Source organism: Heteronotia binoei, chromosome 16 (genome assembly GCF_032191835.1).
Source record: "Heteronotia binoei isolate CCM8104 ecotype False Entrance Well chromosome 16, APGP_CSIRO_Hbin_v1, whole genome shotgun sequence".
NCBI lineage: Eukaryota > Metazoa > Chordata > Lepidosauria > Squamata > Gekkonidae > Heteronotia > Heteronotia binoei.
The window spans coordinates 51,134,633-51,151,453 of NC_083238.1; the positions used below are offsets into that span (position 1 = coordinate 51,134,633).

General features: G+C 48.8%; 1 protein-coding gene across 1 annotated transcript in view; it reads left to right on the top strand.

Annotated features, from left to right (window-relative positions):
- Positions 1–3,470: 3,470 nt before the first annotated feature.
- The window catches only part of ACADL (acyl-CoA dehydrogenase long chain), a 31,864-nt gene continuing 18,513 nt past the window's right edge, over positions 3,471–16,821 (top strand). The window contains exons 1-4 of the mRNA XM_060257073.1: positions 3,471–3,620; positions 9,962–10,123; positions 12,583–12,720; positions 15,118–15,282. Coding sequence (XP_060113056.1) covers positions 3,541–3,620; positions 9,962–10,123; positions 12,583–12,720; positions 15,118–15,282 — 545 coding nt within the window. The 5' untranslated portion in view covers positions 3,471–3,540. The remainder of the gene's footprint in view (positions 3,621–9,961; positions 10,124–12,582; positions 12,721–15,117; positions 15,283–16,821) is intronic.

Sequence of the window (16,821 nt, forward strand, 5' to 3'; positions counted from 1 at the left end):
GTATTGCAGAATGTGATGTATTGCATGTTAGAGGATGCACAACTGCCAATGACCTATTGGGCAGAAACCATACATGCAGCTGTTTTTTTGCAAAATAGGGTTTGGTGTAATACTGTGAAAAATGTGCCTTACAGGTTACTGTTGAACAAGACCCCAGATTTGAGTTCTTTAAAAGTCTTTGGGTCACGGGCTCGGGTTGGCATCCACTCCACGAGTAGCGGGGAGGGGGATGTCCGGGCAGAGAGCCTAATTTTTCTGGGCTACAAGCCAAGGGCCAGGTGTTATCGTTTCTGCAATAGCAAAAGCAAGATAACACTTAGTAAGAGTGCCCAGTTCAATGAAAAAAGCAGCTGGCCAAGGTTGCACTCCTTGCAGAAACAATTTGTCCTGCTGCCAAGTAGCGATAACGATGTTGGAGCGCAGCCCAGAACTCCAGCCCAGGAGGTGGCACCCAGCGGGGCTGGAGAAGGTGAGCCGAATGCTGGCACAGAGCCTGACGAGCAGAGTCAGGAGGCAGAGCCTCAAATGCAGGAACTGGAGGTAAAGTGTGAGAGTCAGGAGGTTCAACACCCAATTACAGGGGCAGAGCAACCAGCCCAGGAGGTGGGAACAGAGCAACCCGAAGAAGACAAAGCTGGTCCAAGCGCAGGGCCACGGGTGTCTGCCAGGTCCACCAAAGGCCAACGTCCCGCTAGGTACAAGTGTCCCTATGTCACTCTGACTGTCAATCCAGACCCACCCGGATTTGAGGAAATGTTAAAAGAAAAGGCTAAGAAATGGAAAGCCTGGGTGGCAGAGTGCGAGGCAAGGGAGAAGGAGGCTGAAGCCAAGCGTCTGAAAGAGCTGGCTGAACAGGAACACGATGATGTGTTTTACAATCATGATGAGTTCCTGAACGAATTCCGGAAAGGGTTCCGAGCTACGTAAATATGAACTGTAATGTTGCTGGTGGACATGTATGTAAACTGTGTAAAGTGTTTTGGTGCACTGGGTTTAAATAGATTAGGAGGTGTGTTGGAGCAAGAATCTACATAAACCCAGTCTGACAGCTACAGTATGACAGCTGGTGATCTAGCTGCCAGGCTAGGTCACAGTGACCTGATCAGCAGACCGGCTTGAGCCGGCAGAAGCCAAGTGATGCAATCTGCTGAGTCAGCACGGCCAGGATTGGCTGCTTGGACTATATATGATCTGTGTGTGCATCACACAGGTCTCTCCCTGTGAGATGGTGGTTAGGCGAAGCACTTCGTCCGTGGAGGTGATATTGTATAGACTGCACAAGAGAGCACTTGTCGTGTATATATGTTAATACACCTTTTGGCACTAGTTGCACGTGTCTGCCTGATTTTCTTTCCTGAAGCCCTGTGTCGGGCAAGTCATCTCCCTCACTCTGCTACTCCCGCTCCGACAGTCTCCTCCCCCTCCCCTTCCTCCGCCATCACTTCTTAAAGGAGCAGCGCGTTTTTTTCCACCAGAGTTGAGCAGGCACGTTGTAACCCCTCCCCTCCTTTTAAGTCTGAGTGTGTGTGGGGGGGAGCAAAGTTCCCTCTAAGCTGCAGCGTCTTGTGAGCAGAAAAAATTCTTTGTGAGCTACTAACATTAATGTTGTGAGCTGCTGCATAAATTAAGTATCCTCTGGGACCATTTTTCCTGAGCTAAGACAAAAAGGTGTGAACTGGAGGCTAAAAATCTGTGAGCTGGCTCACACTAACTCAGCTGAGAGGGATCCAAGAAGGCAGCCCTGTTGGTCTGAAGCAGTAGAACAAAGCGGTAGACAAGTGTCGCCTTTAAGACCAACTAAGTTTTATTCCGAATGTAATCTTTCATATGCTCTAAAACAGGGCTGTCAAACTCATTCGTTAGGAGGGCCAGCTCTGACATGAGACCTTGTTGGGCCAGGCCACGTCCGGCTGGGCCATGTGTGTACCTATTTAAGATTAGGTAGCAGAGATACAAATTTATAAAGAACACAAACACAAATATATGTTTTTAAAAACTTAAAACATGCTTAAAATGTTAGCACTCATTGGTCTTAAAGATGCTTTCTTTGTATTTCTCCCATGGGATCCAGGGAACTGGGCAAAGAAGCTCTGGCGCTTTCCTTCCTTCCCCAGGGGACTGGGGAAGGGGGAGGAGCCTCAGCCAATAAAAGGAAGAGAGGCTTGGCTCAGTAGCTCCACTGTGGAACTGAGAGAGCCTGGCAAAGCTAGCTATTCCTCCACCGTTCTTCCCCAAGGGAGGAGCCTCAGCCAATGGAGAAAAAAGAGGTTTTGCTCTAGCTCCTGTGCAATTGAGCAAGCCTTGCAAAGCAAACTGTTATGCAGAAAGAAGCAAGACACAGGGAGAAGGAAGCAGATGACAGCCAGTTGCTCGGGGGCCTGATAGAAGCCCTCTGGGGGCCTGATTTGGCCCCCGAACTGCATGTTTGACATACCTGCTCTAAAACATTCCCATGATTCTACATACCAACTCACTGCCCGCTTATATTAAGAACTGCTGCTTGCCATTTCAATTTTGTCTGATGAAGTCTTCCTCCTGGGGTTTGTTGCGTGTCTCCTGTGCACGTGTGAATACTCTTCACAGCTTCTTTTTGCTGGCTTTGGTCTCCACTTGGGTGTGAAGCCAGGAGACATTGGGGGCAGTGTGCCCTCTAAGCTGCAGAGTCTTGTGAGCAAAAATTCCACTTTGTGAGTTACTGGAATAAAGTTGTGAGCTACCAGCACTAAAATTGTGAGCTGCTGCACACATTATTTTGCTCCGAGGTCATTTTTCCTGAGCTAAGACAAAAAAAGTGTGAGCCAGAGGCTACAAAAACTGAGTTAGCTCACACTAACTCAGCTTAGAGGGTTTAAGACCAACTTGGTTTTGTTTAGAAGGTAAGCTTTGCTCACTGTACCAGATTCCTCGTCTGATGAAGTGTGCTTAGAGAGCACAAGAAAGCTTACGTTCTAAATAAAACTAAGCGGGCAGCCGTGTTGGTCTGAAGCAGTTGAACAAAGCAGGAGTCAAGTGGCACCTTTAAGACCAGCCAATTTTTATTTAGAACACAAGAAAGCTTACGTTCTAAATAAAAATTGGTTGGTCTTAAAGGTGACACTTGACTCCCGCTTTGTTAAATAAAACTAAGCTGGTCTTAAAGGCGCCACTTGACTCCCGCTTTGTTAAATAAAGCTAAGTTGGTCTTAAAGGCGCCACTTGACTCCTATTTTGTTCTACAGCTTAGTGGGAACCCTGATTGGGGGCGGAGCAGTATGATTCTACAACAACAACAAGAAGAAGAAGTCTGGATATCAGTTGCAATTCCAGGCGATCCCAGGTCCCACCTGGAGGTTGGGAACCCCAGATTCTTGCATTGCAAACATGCTCCAGCAGAACATCCTGCCTCCTCCTCCCCCGCCGCCAGGCTGCCTTGGACGCACGCACACACCCCTCCCCAAAACAGCCTGGCCTGTGCGCCCTCCCCTGCCCTGGGTTCTCGAGGACGCCAGGGGGCGCCAGGCGCGAGCCTGGTTTTCTTTTTTTCGGCTTCCCGGGCCCGGCATGGCTTCTTGGCGGCTGCTGGCGAGCCGGGCTCTCCGGGGGCTGGCCGGGCTCGGTGGCCAAAGGGCGCCCCCGGGCAGGTGGGTGACTCTCCAGAGGCGGGGGGGGGGGTGTGCGTAAAAGGCGCGCTCTCCCTCTTTGCAAAAGCGGAGGTTTGCAAAGGTCTCCAGCTGACTTTGCGCGACTGGAGCGCAGGAAAAGAGGGGAGGTGGCCAAGCCGGGGGGGGGGGAGCATTCTTGGAAGTTGGGGTGCCTTAGCAAATGATCCCGAGCTTGAAGCTGGGCAGCTGCCAATTTGGGGGAGGGGGTGCCACTCCCCTCCTCTTCTTCTGGCAGAGCGGGCAGGCTTTCCCCCTAGAGGAAAATGGCAGGGCCAGTGTTCCCTCTAAGCTGAGTTAGTGTGAGCGAGCTCACGGATTTTTTTAGCCTCCAGCTCACACCTTTTTCTCTTCGCTCAGGAAAAGTGGCCCCAGAGCACAATGATGGATGCAGCAGCTCGCAGCTTTAAGGCCAGGACAGAGCTCACAAAGTAGAATTTTTGTTCAGAAGACTCTGCAGCTTAGAGGGAACGCTGGGCAGGACCCCAACAAACTTTTTGGGGGTGGGTGGGAGGAAAATCGCGCCCGCTTTGCTGCTGCCCTGTGCCCAGGCTTACAGATGGATTCGGCATTGTCCCAATAGACGGTGTGAGTTTCCTCAGGGGCTTGAACGGTGGCATGATGGCTGTGGATGCCAACCGCCCGATGGGGCCTGGAGATCTCCAGGAGTTGAAACTGATCCAGCCAGACTCTTCTGTTCTGAGGAAGGCCTCAGTCTCTTTGCCCTGTTGTTGACCCTCTAGAGCAGCGGTCCTCCCCAACCTTTTTAGCACCAGGGACCAGTTTTGTGGAAGACAATTTATTCATGGAGGGGATGGCCGATGGTTTTGGGATGGTACAGTTGTGCACTTTGTTTCTGTTAGTCTGGGGTGGTGGTTAAGTGTGTGGACTCTTATCTAGGAGAACGGGGTTTGATTCCCCACTCCTCCACTTGCAGCTGCTGGAGTGGCCTTGGGTCAGCCATAGCTCTGGCAGAGGTTGTCCTTGAAAGGGCAGCTTCCAGAGAGTTCTCTCAGCCCCACCTACCCTGCAGGGTGTCTGTTGTGGGAGAGGAACGTAAAGGAGATTGTGAGCCACTCTGAGAGTCTGAAATTTGGAGGATATAAATCCAATGTTGTTGTTGTTGTCATCTTCTTATTACATTGTAATATATAATGAAATAATTATACAACTCTCAGACCGGTTGCTAACAGGCTACGGGCCTTTACCGGTCTGAGGGTTGGAGACCTCCACGCTAGAGGAACCGGTTGGTTTCTGTGTGAGACAGGAGGCTGGACTAGATGGACCACTGGTCTGACCCAGAAAAACTCTTCTTCTGTTCTCACGCTTAAAGAGAGAGCAAAAGCCAGGATAGCAGAGCTAGACGCCAAAGAACTTCAGGGAAGCAAAATGGGTGTTCCACCCTGACCTTCCAACTGGATCTTCCACTTGTTTCATCAGAGGTGGTGAACTTTTCCCTCGTTCCAACGTGGGCGAGCCTTTTGCTGTGACGTGACAGAGCTTGTAACTGAAGCAATCTTCGACTGTGGCTGTCAGGTGCTGACTTGGCAGGTTTGCCACTGAGAGGCTGGGCAAAGGTCTGAAAGGTAGCCCAGCCTTCAAGTGCTGGACTACCTGGGAAAAGGAATCCCGAAGGGTAGCCGTGTCACTCTGTTGGCACCAAGATTCCGTGGTTTCCAGTGACGTTTTAAAGATAGAACAAAGGAGTCCAGTAACAGCTTTAGAGAAGGCAGAGAAACAAGCCCTTTTCTCCCTTTCTCACAATACAAGAACTCGTGGGCGCTCAATGAAATTGCTGAGCAGTCAGGTTAGAACAGATTTTAAAAAGTACTTCTTCACGCAGAGGGTAATTAACATGTGGAATTCACTGCCACAGGAGGTGGTGACGGCTACAAGCATAGCCAGCTTCAAGAGGGGATGGGATAAACATCTGGAGCAGAGGTCCATCAGTGGCTATTAAAAAAAAAAAGGTAGTCCCCTGTGCAAGCACCAGTCATTAATGACTCTGGGGTGACGTCGCATCACGACATTTTCACAGCAGACTTTTTACGGGGTGGTTTGCCTTCCCCAGTCATCTATACTTTATCCCCAGCAAGCTGGGGACTCATTTGACCGACCTCAGAAGGATGGAAGGCTGAGTCAACCTTGAGCCAGCTACCTGAACCCAGCTTCCACCGGGATCGAACTCAGGTCGTGAGCAGAGAGTTCGGACTGCAGTACTGCAGCTTTACCACTCTGCGCCACGGGGCTGTTAGCCACAGCTTATTGTTGGAACTCTCTGTCTGGGGCAAGTGATGCTCTGTATTCTGAGTGCTTGGGGGGGCGCAGTGGGAGGGCTTCTAGCCCCACTGGTGGACCTCCTGATGGCACTTGGGGTTTTTTGGCTACTGTGTGACACAGAGTGTTGGACTGAATGGGCCATTGGCCTGATCCAACATGGCTTCTCTTATGTTAAGACAAAGAAAGTTTTATTCAGAAAGTAAGCTTTTGTGTGCATGCAAACTTTGTCAGACAATGAAATTAAACTGACCGAACGTGCATGCTCACAAAAGCTGACATTCTCAGTAAAACTTTGTTTTGTCTTCAACGTGCTACGGGTCTCCTGCTGTTGCTTCAGACCAACACGGCCGCCAACCTGGATCTATTTTGAAGATATTTCAGCATAATCTTTAGTGAAGCCAGAGGTCTCTCCAGTGCATCTCGCAAAAGCCTCTGTTGCAGAGGTGGAATTCTAGCAGAAGCTCCTTTGCATATTAGGCCACACACCCCTGATGCAGCCAATCCTCCGAGAACTTACAAAAAAGAGCCTTGTAAGCTCTTGGAGGATTGGCTACTTCAGGGGTGTGTGTGGCTTAATATGCAAAGGAGCTTCTGCTAGAACTCTACCCCTGCTCTGTTGGAATAAATTTTGCTAGTTATTGCAAATGTTTAAGGTGCTTCTGGGCTCCTGCTTAACTTTGCTTTTAACTTCTGTGGTTTGCTTTGAAATGGTAGAATCTCGGGGGTGTCAAACTCATTTGTTATGAGGGCCAGGTCTGACATAAATGAGACCTTGCCGGACTATGTGTGCACCTATTTAAGATCAGGTTGCAGAGATATAAGCTTTTTAAAGGACACAGACAAAAATGCTTAATTTTTTTTCTAAAAAAACCCCCTTAGAATAAAACATGCTTAAAACATATAACATACATATATAAACTTAAAACATGCATAAAGCATTACCATTCGTTGGTCTTAAGGATGCTTTCTTTCTATTTCTCCCATGGGATCCAGGGAACTGGGCATATATATATATATATATATATATATATATATATATATATATATATATATATATTTCTGTTTGTCTGTGTTCTTTATAAAATTTATGTATATCTCTGCTCCCTAATCTTAAGTAGGTGCACACATGGCCCGACCCGACATGGCCCGGCCCCTCAAGGTCTCATTTATGTCAGATCCGGCCCTCATCAGAAATGAGTTCGACGCCCCTGCTCTAGCCAATCCGCCACTGCCTGGAATGCCAACTCATCGCCAGGCAACTGAGACCACTTCCCCTGAAGAAAATGGATGTTTTGGATTCTATGGCACCACACCCCACTGAGGTCCTTATCTTCCCCAGACCCCATCCCCAAATCTCCAGGAGTTTCCCAACCGCGATTTTGCAACCCTACCGGCAGCCAGGACCTGCCGGCCCTTTCTCTGCCACTTTTGCAGTAAGCGTGGAAGCCCTCAGATCCACAGCGCTGATACGATATGATCGAGGTTTACGAGGTCATGCATGGGATAGAGAAGGCAGAGAAAGAAGGACTTTTCTCCCTTTCTCACAAGACAATGAATTCCATATGTTAAATACTTTTTTTCATAAAGTGTGTTCAGGGCAGCTAGCAATGATATAAAACAAGAATACAATACAAAAAGTATCTTAACTAACTGTACAGTTTTATTTATTACATTGAGCCCCTTCCGGATTTAAAGTGGCTGCTTAGACAGAAGAAGAAGAAGACGATGAAGATATTGGATTTATATCCTGCCCTCCACTCCGAAGAGTCTCAGAGCGGCTCACAATCTCCTTTACCTTCCCCCCCGCCCACAACAGACACCCTGTGAGTTGGGTGGGGCTGAGAGAGCTCCCCCAGAAGCTGCCCTTTCAAGGACAGAGGCTCAGAGTGGCTCACAATGTCCTTTACCTTCCTCCCCCACAACAGACACCCTGTGAAGTGGGTGGGGCTGAGAGGGCTCTCACAGCAGCTGCCCTTTCAAGGACAACATCTGCCAGAGCTATGGCTGACCCAAGGCCATGCTAGCAGGTGCAAGTGGAGGAGTGGGGAATCAAACCCGGTTCTCCCAGATAAGAGTTCGCACACTTAACCACTACACTAAACTGGCTCTCCACACAAAACAGCAACATCTGCCTCCCAGTATTAACTTGTGGTAGCCGCCCTCCCCCCAATCCTTCTCTAAACCGGATTATTTTGTTACCTGCTCCTTTGTGGTGTTTTTTGAGTTCTCTGGTTTCACTTCGTAGTTTTATCCGTCTAGATAGTTCTGCTGCGATATTAACCAACCTCGGGATGTCTGAAGACTGTCCGAGAGCAAAAGGAGCCTCAGACATCCGGTTTACGGTCACAGTCTTTTTTTACTACTTAGCTATATGCGCATAACCGCATAACCACATAATGTTTTAACCTTTGCGCTTATTCACATAATGTGCACAATGCACGCATGCACGTAATAATGGAGGGGGAAGAACTGCATGGTGCTGTTGTGTGGACGTCAGAAGACGTTTTCACCGCGGAGTGATTCGAATTGCAGTATGGCAGTCTGATCGATAATATCTGGAACAAAGATATTCGGAACAGAACCGGGTCAGTTTAACATGGACTCGACACGCTGTGTGAACAGGGCCTTACTGTGTTTAAATGCCACCTTTCTTGCTGAGACTTGACTTGGATTTTAAAAAACCTTACAATAAGCCCCATTAAAATAAAGCATACTGGTCTCTCAAAGGCCGGCTGCATATTTTGCATTATTTCACTGGATTTTAACTTACAAATGCCGCATAAGCAGTGAGTAGCAACTCCCATCAGCAGTGGGAATCCACCAAACGTTTCCCCCTAGTTCACAGCGTTCCCCCAGTTACATTGATCAAACCACAGCATGACATCTTAATCCCTAGCAGCTTTCCATTGAAATCAATTTTATCAAATTTCATGGCCGGTGGAGAGTTTGGGAGAGCCAGTTTGGTGTAGTGGTTAAATGTGCAGGCTCTTACCTGGGAGAACCGGGTTTGATTCCCCCACTCCTCCACTTGCAGCTGCTGGAATGGCCTTGGGTCAGCCATAGCTCTGGCAGAGGTTGTCCTTGAAAGGGCAGCTGCTGTGAGAGCCCTCTCAGCCCCACCCACCTCACAGGGTGTCTTTTTTGGGGGGAGAAGATATAGGAGATTGTGAGCCGCTCTGAGGCTCTGTCCTTGAAAGGGCAGCTGCTGTGAGAGCCCTCTCAGCCGCACCCACCTCACAGGGTGTCTGTTGTGGGGGGAGAAGATACAGGAGATTGTGAGCCACTCTGAGGCTCCGTCCTTGAAAGGGCAGCTACTGTGAGAGCCCTCTCAGCCCCACCCACCTCACAGGGTGTCTTTTGTGTGGGGGGAGAAGATATAGGAGATTGTGAGCCTCTCTGAGGCTCCGTCCTTGAAAGGGCAGCTGCTGTGAGAGCCCTCTCAGCTCCACCCACCTCACAGGGTGTCTGTTGTGGGGGAAGAAGATAAAGGAGATTGTGAGCCGCTCTGAGTCTCTGATTCAGAGAGAAGGGCGGGGTATAAATCGGCAGTCTTCTTCTTCTCAAGGGACCAGAGCCCCTGTAATGTACTGGGCTTAGAGACGTTTAGAATACAACATACTTTATTGACGAGTACACCACAAGACAACATGGCGGGTTTGGGTCCCCTATTATATACATTCCCTGGAACAGCCCTCTTCTTGGTCAAGTCCAATCCTGACCAGTTAAACTTCCAGCTACTGATCGTCATAGGCAGATTGCATTAGTCCCTTACAGTCAGGTGACCCGTGGTTGCTCAGTTGCTCAGGAGCTACAGAGCAAAACCTCTATTTTCTCCATTGGCTGAGGCTCCTCCCCCCAGTCCCCAAGTCACACTGTGTTGGAAATTCAGGGACCGAAATGCAAGTCACAACAGCCCCAAACAAAATCCAAATAAAAATAAGAAGGCAGCAATAGCTTTGCTGGGATAAGCATGGTTATAAGGAGAAAGTAGGATGTATTTTTTCCCGACAAGCTCCGTAAGTATTTCCTTCTCTTTTGTTAAGGTACCTCCACACCGAAAATCATGACGCGGCACGCCTGGAAACCTCCTCCTCCAAAACGTTAATGGACATAGGAACACGGAGGATCTTCTCTACGGACCACGACATCTTCCGGCAAAGCGTCCGAAGGTTCTTCCAGGAGGCCGTGGCTCCGTATCACGCAGAGTAAGTGAATGTGTGGCGTATCACTGTATCAGAACACTGTTTCACTAAAAATATATATATATTTTTAAATGGATGGGATGATCCTCTGAGGAGCTGTCGTTGCTGCTACAGCTCCAGAGTAGAACACAGCATCTGCGCAGCAGTTCCTGCCCACCTATTTCCTGGCCTCTGGTTATTTCCTATTTCTGTTTCCCGCCAAGGGGCTTTATAGCACAATCTAGTGATGGGGCGTCGAACTAATTTGCTGTGAGGTCCGGATCTTGGCCTTGTTGGGCCAGGCCATGGGTGTCATGAGTAATGCCAGGTCAGGGAGATATAAACTTTATAAAGAGGACAGACAAACACACACCCTCAGCCTAATCCACCTCATTGGCTTGCCGAGCCTCAGCCAACAGAAGGAAGAGAGGCTTGGCTCAGTAGCTCTGCTGTGCAATTGAGAGAGCCTGGCAAAGCTAGCACTCCTTCCCCCACTTCCTCCCCAAGGGAGGAACTTTGCTCTGTAGCTCCTGTGCGATTGAGCAAGCCTGGCAAAGCAAGTTGTGATGCAGAAGAAAGCAAAAAAGGGAGAAGGAAGCAGATGAGAGCCAGGTGCTCGGGGGCCTGATAGGAGCCCTCTGGGGGCCTGACTCGGCTGCCAAGATGCATGTTTGACACCCCTGATCTAGTGCAACAGTCTACTAGCTCTCACAGCAGTTGTCCTTGAAAGGGCGGCTTCTGTGAGAGCTCTCTCAGCCCCACCTACCTCACAGGTAATGTTCCCTCTAAGCTGTGGAGTCTTATGAGCAAAAATTCTGCTTTGTGAGCTCCTGGCATGAAAGTTGTGAGCTGCTGCATAAATGAGTGTGCTTTCGGGTCCTCCTTCCTGAGCTAAGACAAAAATGTGCACGCCAGAGGCTAAAAATTTGTGAGCTAGCTCATGCTAACTCAGCTTAGAGAGAACACTGCTCACAGGGTGGTGGTGGTTGTTGTGGCAGGGAGGTAAAGGAGATTGCGGTGGCACTGAGACCCTGAGTGAATGGCAGGATATAAATCCAATTTCTTCTTCTTCTTCCCGGTTAACATTTTTTAAAAGAATTTGTAGCCTGTTCTAGAGGACAGGATGCAAAACGCAAACGGCAGAGTACGGCTCTTTCGATAATGTTGCCACTAGGAGGAGCTCTTAAGCTGAGAGCAACACCTCTTCTACCCATTGGGCTAGGGTTGCCAGCTTCCAGGGGGTGCCTGGAGATCTGCCAGAATTACTACTGATCACCAGACTACAAGGATCAGTTTCCCTAGAGAAAATGGCTGCTTTGGAGGGTGAATAGATCTCAAAACCTGTTGACAGTTCCCAGCGTCAGAGAAGCCAGGGTCAAGTCAACTAGAGCCAGGGCCTTTTCCGTCGCTGCCCCTCACTGGTAGAATGAGTTGCCGGAGGAGGTTAGGGCCCTGCGAGAGCTCTCACAGTTCCGCAGGGCCCGTAAAACGGCACTCTTTCACCACGCTTTCCCATAACGGCAAGATCTGTAGCAACGGATTAGGCCCATAACTCTGGATTTCTCTTACCACACTGGAACATCTGTTTCCGACCAACTATTTACCTGCTATTACTGAAATTTAAATTGTTTGTATGAACTATTGCACTCGCCAGTTTGGAGAGCCAGTTTGGTGTAGTGGTGAAGTGTGCGGACTCTTATCTGGGAGAACCGGGTTTGATTCCCCACTCCTCCACTTGCAGCTGCTGGAATGGCCTTGGGTCAGCTATAGCTCTGGCAGAGGTTGTCCTTGAAAGGGCAGCTGCTGGGAGAGCCCTCTCCAGCCCCACCCACCTCACAGGGTGTCTATTGTGGGGGAGGAAGGTAAAGGAGATGGTGAGCCACTCTGACACTTTTCGGAGTGGAGGACGGGATATAAATCCAATATCTTCTTCTTCTAGCATCTACTGATACTGATGTTTTAACGATTGTTTTTATGTCTTATGTTTTATTGCTGTTTTATTTGTTCAGTCATTGTTTGGCCCTAACCTGTGAGCCGCCCTGAGCCTGCCTTTGGCGGGGAGGGTGGGATATAAATAAAATAAAATAAATAAAACTCTGTAGCACTATACCCTGCTCAGGTCCTTCCTCTCCAGTTTCTAACCCCAAATCTTGGAATATCCTAATCCGGAGTCAATAACCTTGGGCTCCGTGGTCTGTTATTTCAAGCTCTTAAACTTGTGTCCTTACTGAATAAATGATCAAAAAGGAGCTATGCAGACTGTCAAAAGATGGCATCGCCGGGGTGGAATTCTAGCAGGAGCTGCTTTGCATATTAGGCCACGCACCCCGATGTAGCCAATCCTCCAAGGGTTTACAAGGCTCTTTTTTGTAAGCCGTTGGAGGATTGGCTACATCAGGGGTGTGTGGCCTAATATGCAAACGAGCTCCTGCTAGAATTCCACCCCTGGGCATTGCCTTTTCATAATATGGTTTTCTCTGCAGATGGGAAAAGGAAGGGCAGGTGAGCAGAGAACTCTGGGAAGAAGCCGGCCAGCAGGGGTTGCTGGGAGTTAACATATCGGAAGAATGCGGCGGTATAGGAGGAGACCTGTTCTCCGCAGCAGTCGTCTGGGAAGAACAGTAAGTAGCCATTGCAGCTCTGAAAAACTCCTCTTGTGTCCTGTGTTCTCATTCTGTTTGGTGCAGAGAGCCCGTTTGGTGTAGTGGTTAAGAGCGGCGGACTCTGATCTGGAGAACTGGGTTTGATTCCCCACCCTTGAGAGCCAGTTTGGTGTGGTGGTTAAGTGCACGGACTCTTATCTGGGAGAACCGCGTTTGATTCCCCACTCCTCTGCTTGCAGCTGCTGGAATGGCCTTGGGTCAGCCACAAGTTCTCTCAGAGATCTGTCAGCCCCACCCACCTCACAGGGTGTCTGTTGTGGGGGAGGAAGATAAAGGAGATTGTGAGCTGCTCTGAGACTCTGAGAATTGGAGTTTAAATCCAATATCATCTTCTTTTTCCATCACATGCAGCCAGCTGGGTGACCTTAAGCCAATCACTGTTCTCTCAGAGTTGTTTTCTAGAGCTGTTCTTGAAAGAACTCGCTCAGCCCCATTTACCTCACAGGGTGTCTGTTGCGGGGAGGGGAAGGGAAAGGAGATTATAAGCCGCTCCAAGACACTCTTGAGTAGTGAAAAGTGTGGTATAAAACCGACTTTTCTTCTTCCTGCTCTCACCACTTCCAAGTTCCTTTAAAAACATTTACTTATGTATTCATTCTGCTTTCGCTTTTCACCCATTTTTCTCGCTGAGACTGAAGGGTGGATGACACGGAGTAAAACAATGCACTGAAATAGCATGAGACTTCTTGTAAACTGTGAAAAGGAATGACAAAATTAGAAACAATGCAAAGAAGTATCAGATGTAGGATGTCAAACAAAGCAGAACAATGGACCTCCCCCCTCTCCTAAGAGCTAAATAGGGACAGAGGATTTTTATCTCACTACAGATACTAATTTTCTGCCCCCGAGCATTTCCTCCGTGTTCTAATCAAGCAGATTACAATGTGCATTGTAGCTTTGCGTCCTTTACAAGCATTCTTTGAAATGCTTCTCCCACCTTGCGGCTGGGGTGAAAAGACTCAGGGAGCATCATTCCTGCTTGTAGAAAAGAGCAGAAGTCCGGTAGCTTCTTAAAGAATGATCTGAAGGGGTGAGCAGTGGCTCACAGAAGATCATAAGGACATAAGAACATGAGAGAAGCCATGTTGGATCAGGCCAGTGGCCCATCCAGTCCAACACTGTGTCACATAAGAACATGAGAGAAGCCATGTTGGATCAGGCCAGTGGCCCATCCAGTCCAACACTGTGTCACATAAGAACATGAGAGAAGCCATGTTGGATCAGGCCAGTGGCCCATCCAGTCCAACACTCTGTGTCACATAAGAACATAAGAGAAGCCATGTTGGATCAGGCCAGTGGCCCATCCAGTCCAACACTCTGTGTCACACAGTGGCCAAAAAACCCAGGTATCATAAGGAGGTCCATCAGTGGGGCCAGGACACTTGAAGCCCTCCCACTGTGGCTCCCCAAGCACCCAGAATACAGAGCATCACTGTCCCAGACTGAGAGTTCCAACAATACCTTGTGGCTAATAGCCACTGATGGACCTCTGCTCCATAGGTTTATCCAATCCCCTCTTGAAGCTGTCTATGCTTGTTGCCGCCACCACCTCCTGTGGCAGTGAATTCCATGCGTTAATCACCCTTTGGGTGAAGGACTCCCTTTTATCTGTTCTAACCCAACTGCTCAGCAATTTCATTGAATTTCCCCAAGTTCTCATATTATGAGAAAGGGAGAAAAGGACCTCTTTCTCTGCTTCCTCTATCCCACACATCCATGTGGCAGCTCCTTTCCTGCCACAAATTGTGTTAGTCTTTCAAGGTGCTGCTGAACTCCAGCTCTTTTCCACTGAAAGTTTATACCAGGGGTGGCCAAACTGCGGTTCAGGAGCCATGTGCGGCTCTTTCACACACACTGTGTGGCTCTTGAGGCCCCCACCACCACATTGGCCAGCTTGGAGAAGGCATCTCTCTCTTTGAATCCAGGTGGCCTGGAGAGTGCATTTAAAGTTGCTTTGTTTCCGATACAATCAAGATGTGTAGCCGTGTTAGTCTGTGTGTAGCAAGCAGAAAAGACAAAGGGTCCAGGAGCGCAAGACTCACGAAACTTGTGGAAGGCGTTTCTTTATGACGCCATTGCAAAGTCGCCTTCTGAACGGTCTTCATGAACATATATGAACATATGAAGCTGCCTTATACTGAATCAGACCCTCGGTCCATCAAAGTCAGTATTGTCTACTCAGACTGGCAGCGGCTCTCCAGGGTCTCAAGCTGAGGTTTTTCACACCTATTTGCCTGGACCCTTTTTTTGAAGATGCCAGGGATTGAACCTGGGACCTTCTGCTTCCCAAGCAGACGCTCTACCGCTGAGCCACCGTCCCTCCCTTCTTCTCCCCCCCCCCCTCCTCTTTTCCAGAATGTATGTTAACTGCACGGGCCCCGGCTTCAGCCTGCACTCTGACATCGTCATGCCCTACATCGCCAACTACGGTTCCCGAGAGCAGATCGACAGATTCCTTCCCGAAATGGCAGCAGGGAAGTGCATTGGCGCGATAGCCATGACCGAGCCGGGGGCTGGAAGGTGAGCTGAGAGCAGCACGGAACAGAAAAGGTCGGAAGGTTCCTGTCCTGTGTGCAGTTTCTTGGAATCCCATTCTCATTCAGAGTCTGAGTGTGCAAACAACATTGTGTTGCAAGTAACTTTTCTCTCCCTGTTAGGGTTCAGTAGAAGAAAAGGGGGGATTCCCTGCATAGAAGTAGAATACCAAAAAGAAATACTGGGAAATACTTCTTACTACTAAGCCTGGAAATTTATCACAAAGTCCACCGCATCACAAATATCCACAATAAGGACTCCTATATGAAGATGTGCTGGCAGGCACAATAAACATACAAGGGAGTCCACAGAATGGCTCTTTCAAGACTTGCTCACACTGGCAATTCTTAAAGGTGCCACAAAGAACTTCACACAATCCTTAAAGTAAATATTTCACAAAGTGGACTATAGCAGCGCCAACCTCACGACCTCACTGGATCTCTTTATTTCAGTCTCTTCGGGGTATTTTACTTGTTTATTTGATGGGACCACAGCAGCTTTGTTTGTTCTTCCCACAAAATATGTAGGCTCTTGAGAACTTTAACTTAAACCACAGATTTATTATAACACAAAGTCTTAAACTTGGGGATATGGGAGATATTTACACAGGCTAAAACGTTGCTCAGTTGTTTCAGGCTTTACAATCACTTTGTCTTTTCTTGAGTCTCTCACAGTTACACAGTTCACAGTTTTCCTATAACTCACTCTCCACCTCTAGCCAAGGTCTGGCGTCTTGGGATTGATGTGTCTAGTCTCACCCCACGACTGGAGTCTCTCCTCTCAGCCCTCTTGGTGTCTCAGACCCACATCCACTCCCTCAACCTCCTCACTAGATCTTCAGAGTTGTCTATAGGTGTTTGTGACCGTTCAGGTCTTAACTGACTCACACACACACAGCCCTCTTGGCTGATTTTGTCGAGCTTGCAGTCTCTGGAAGACTTCCCCGTCTCCGCCTCAAGCTCCTTCACAGGATCAGCTGCCCTCTCAGCCCTTCTGGCAGGCTCGAACTGACCCTTTCAGTCTTTGTCAGGTCCCCACTGACAGACTTCTCTGACAGGCACCTTCTCTGTCAGAAGCCAACTGACTGAACTCCTGCCTCAGCAGTTTCTCTCACTCCACTACTTTTCCCTCCCTGAGAGCTCTGAGCACTTTGCCCCCACCCTCAGGTCACCTGACGCAGCCCTGTGCGTCTTCAGTTTATGGTCAACCCATTGCTTTCCGTCACATGGACATATGAAACTGTCTTATACTGAATCAGACACTCGGTCCATCAAAGTCAGTCTTGTCTACTCAGACTGGCAGCGGCTCTCCAGGGTCTCAAGCTGTAGTTTTTCACGCCTACTTGCCTGGACCCTTTTTAGTTGGAGATGCCGGGGATTGAACCTGGGACCTTCCGCTTACCAAGCAGATGCTCTACCACTGAGCCACCGTCCCTCCCTAAAGTCAGTATTGTCTACTCAGACTGGCAGCGGCTCTCCAGGGTCTCAAGCTGAGGTTTTTCACGCCTATTTGCCTGGACCCTTT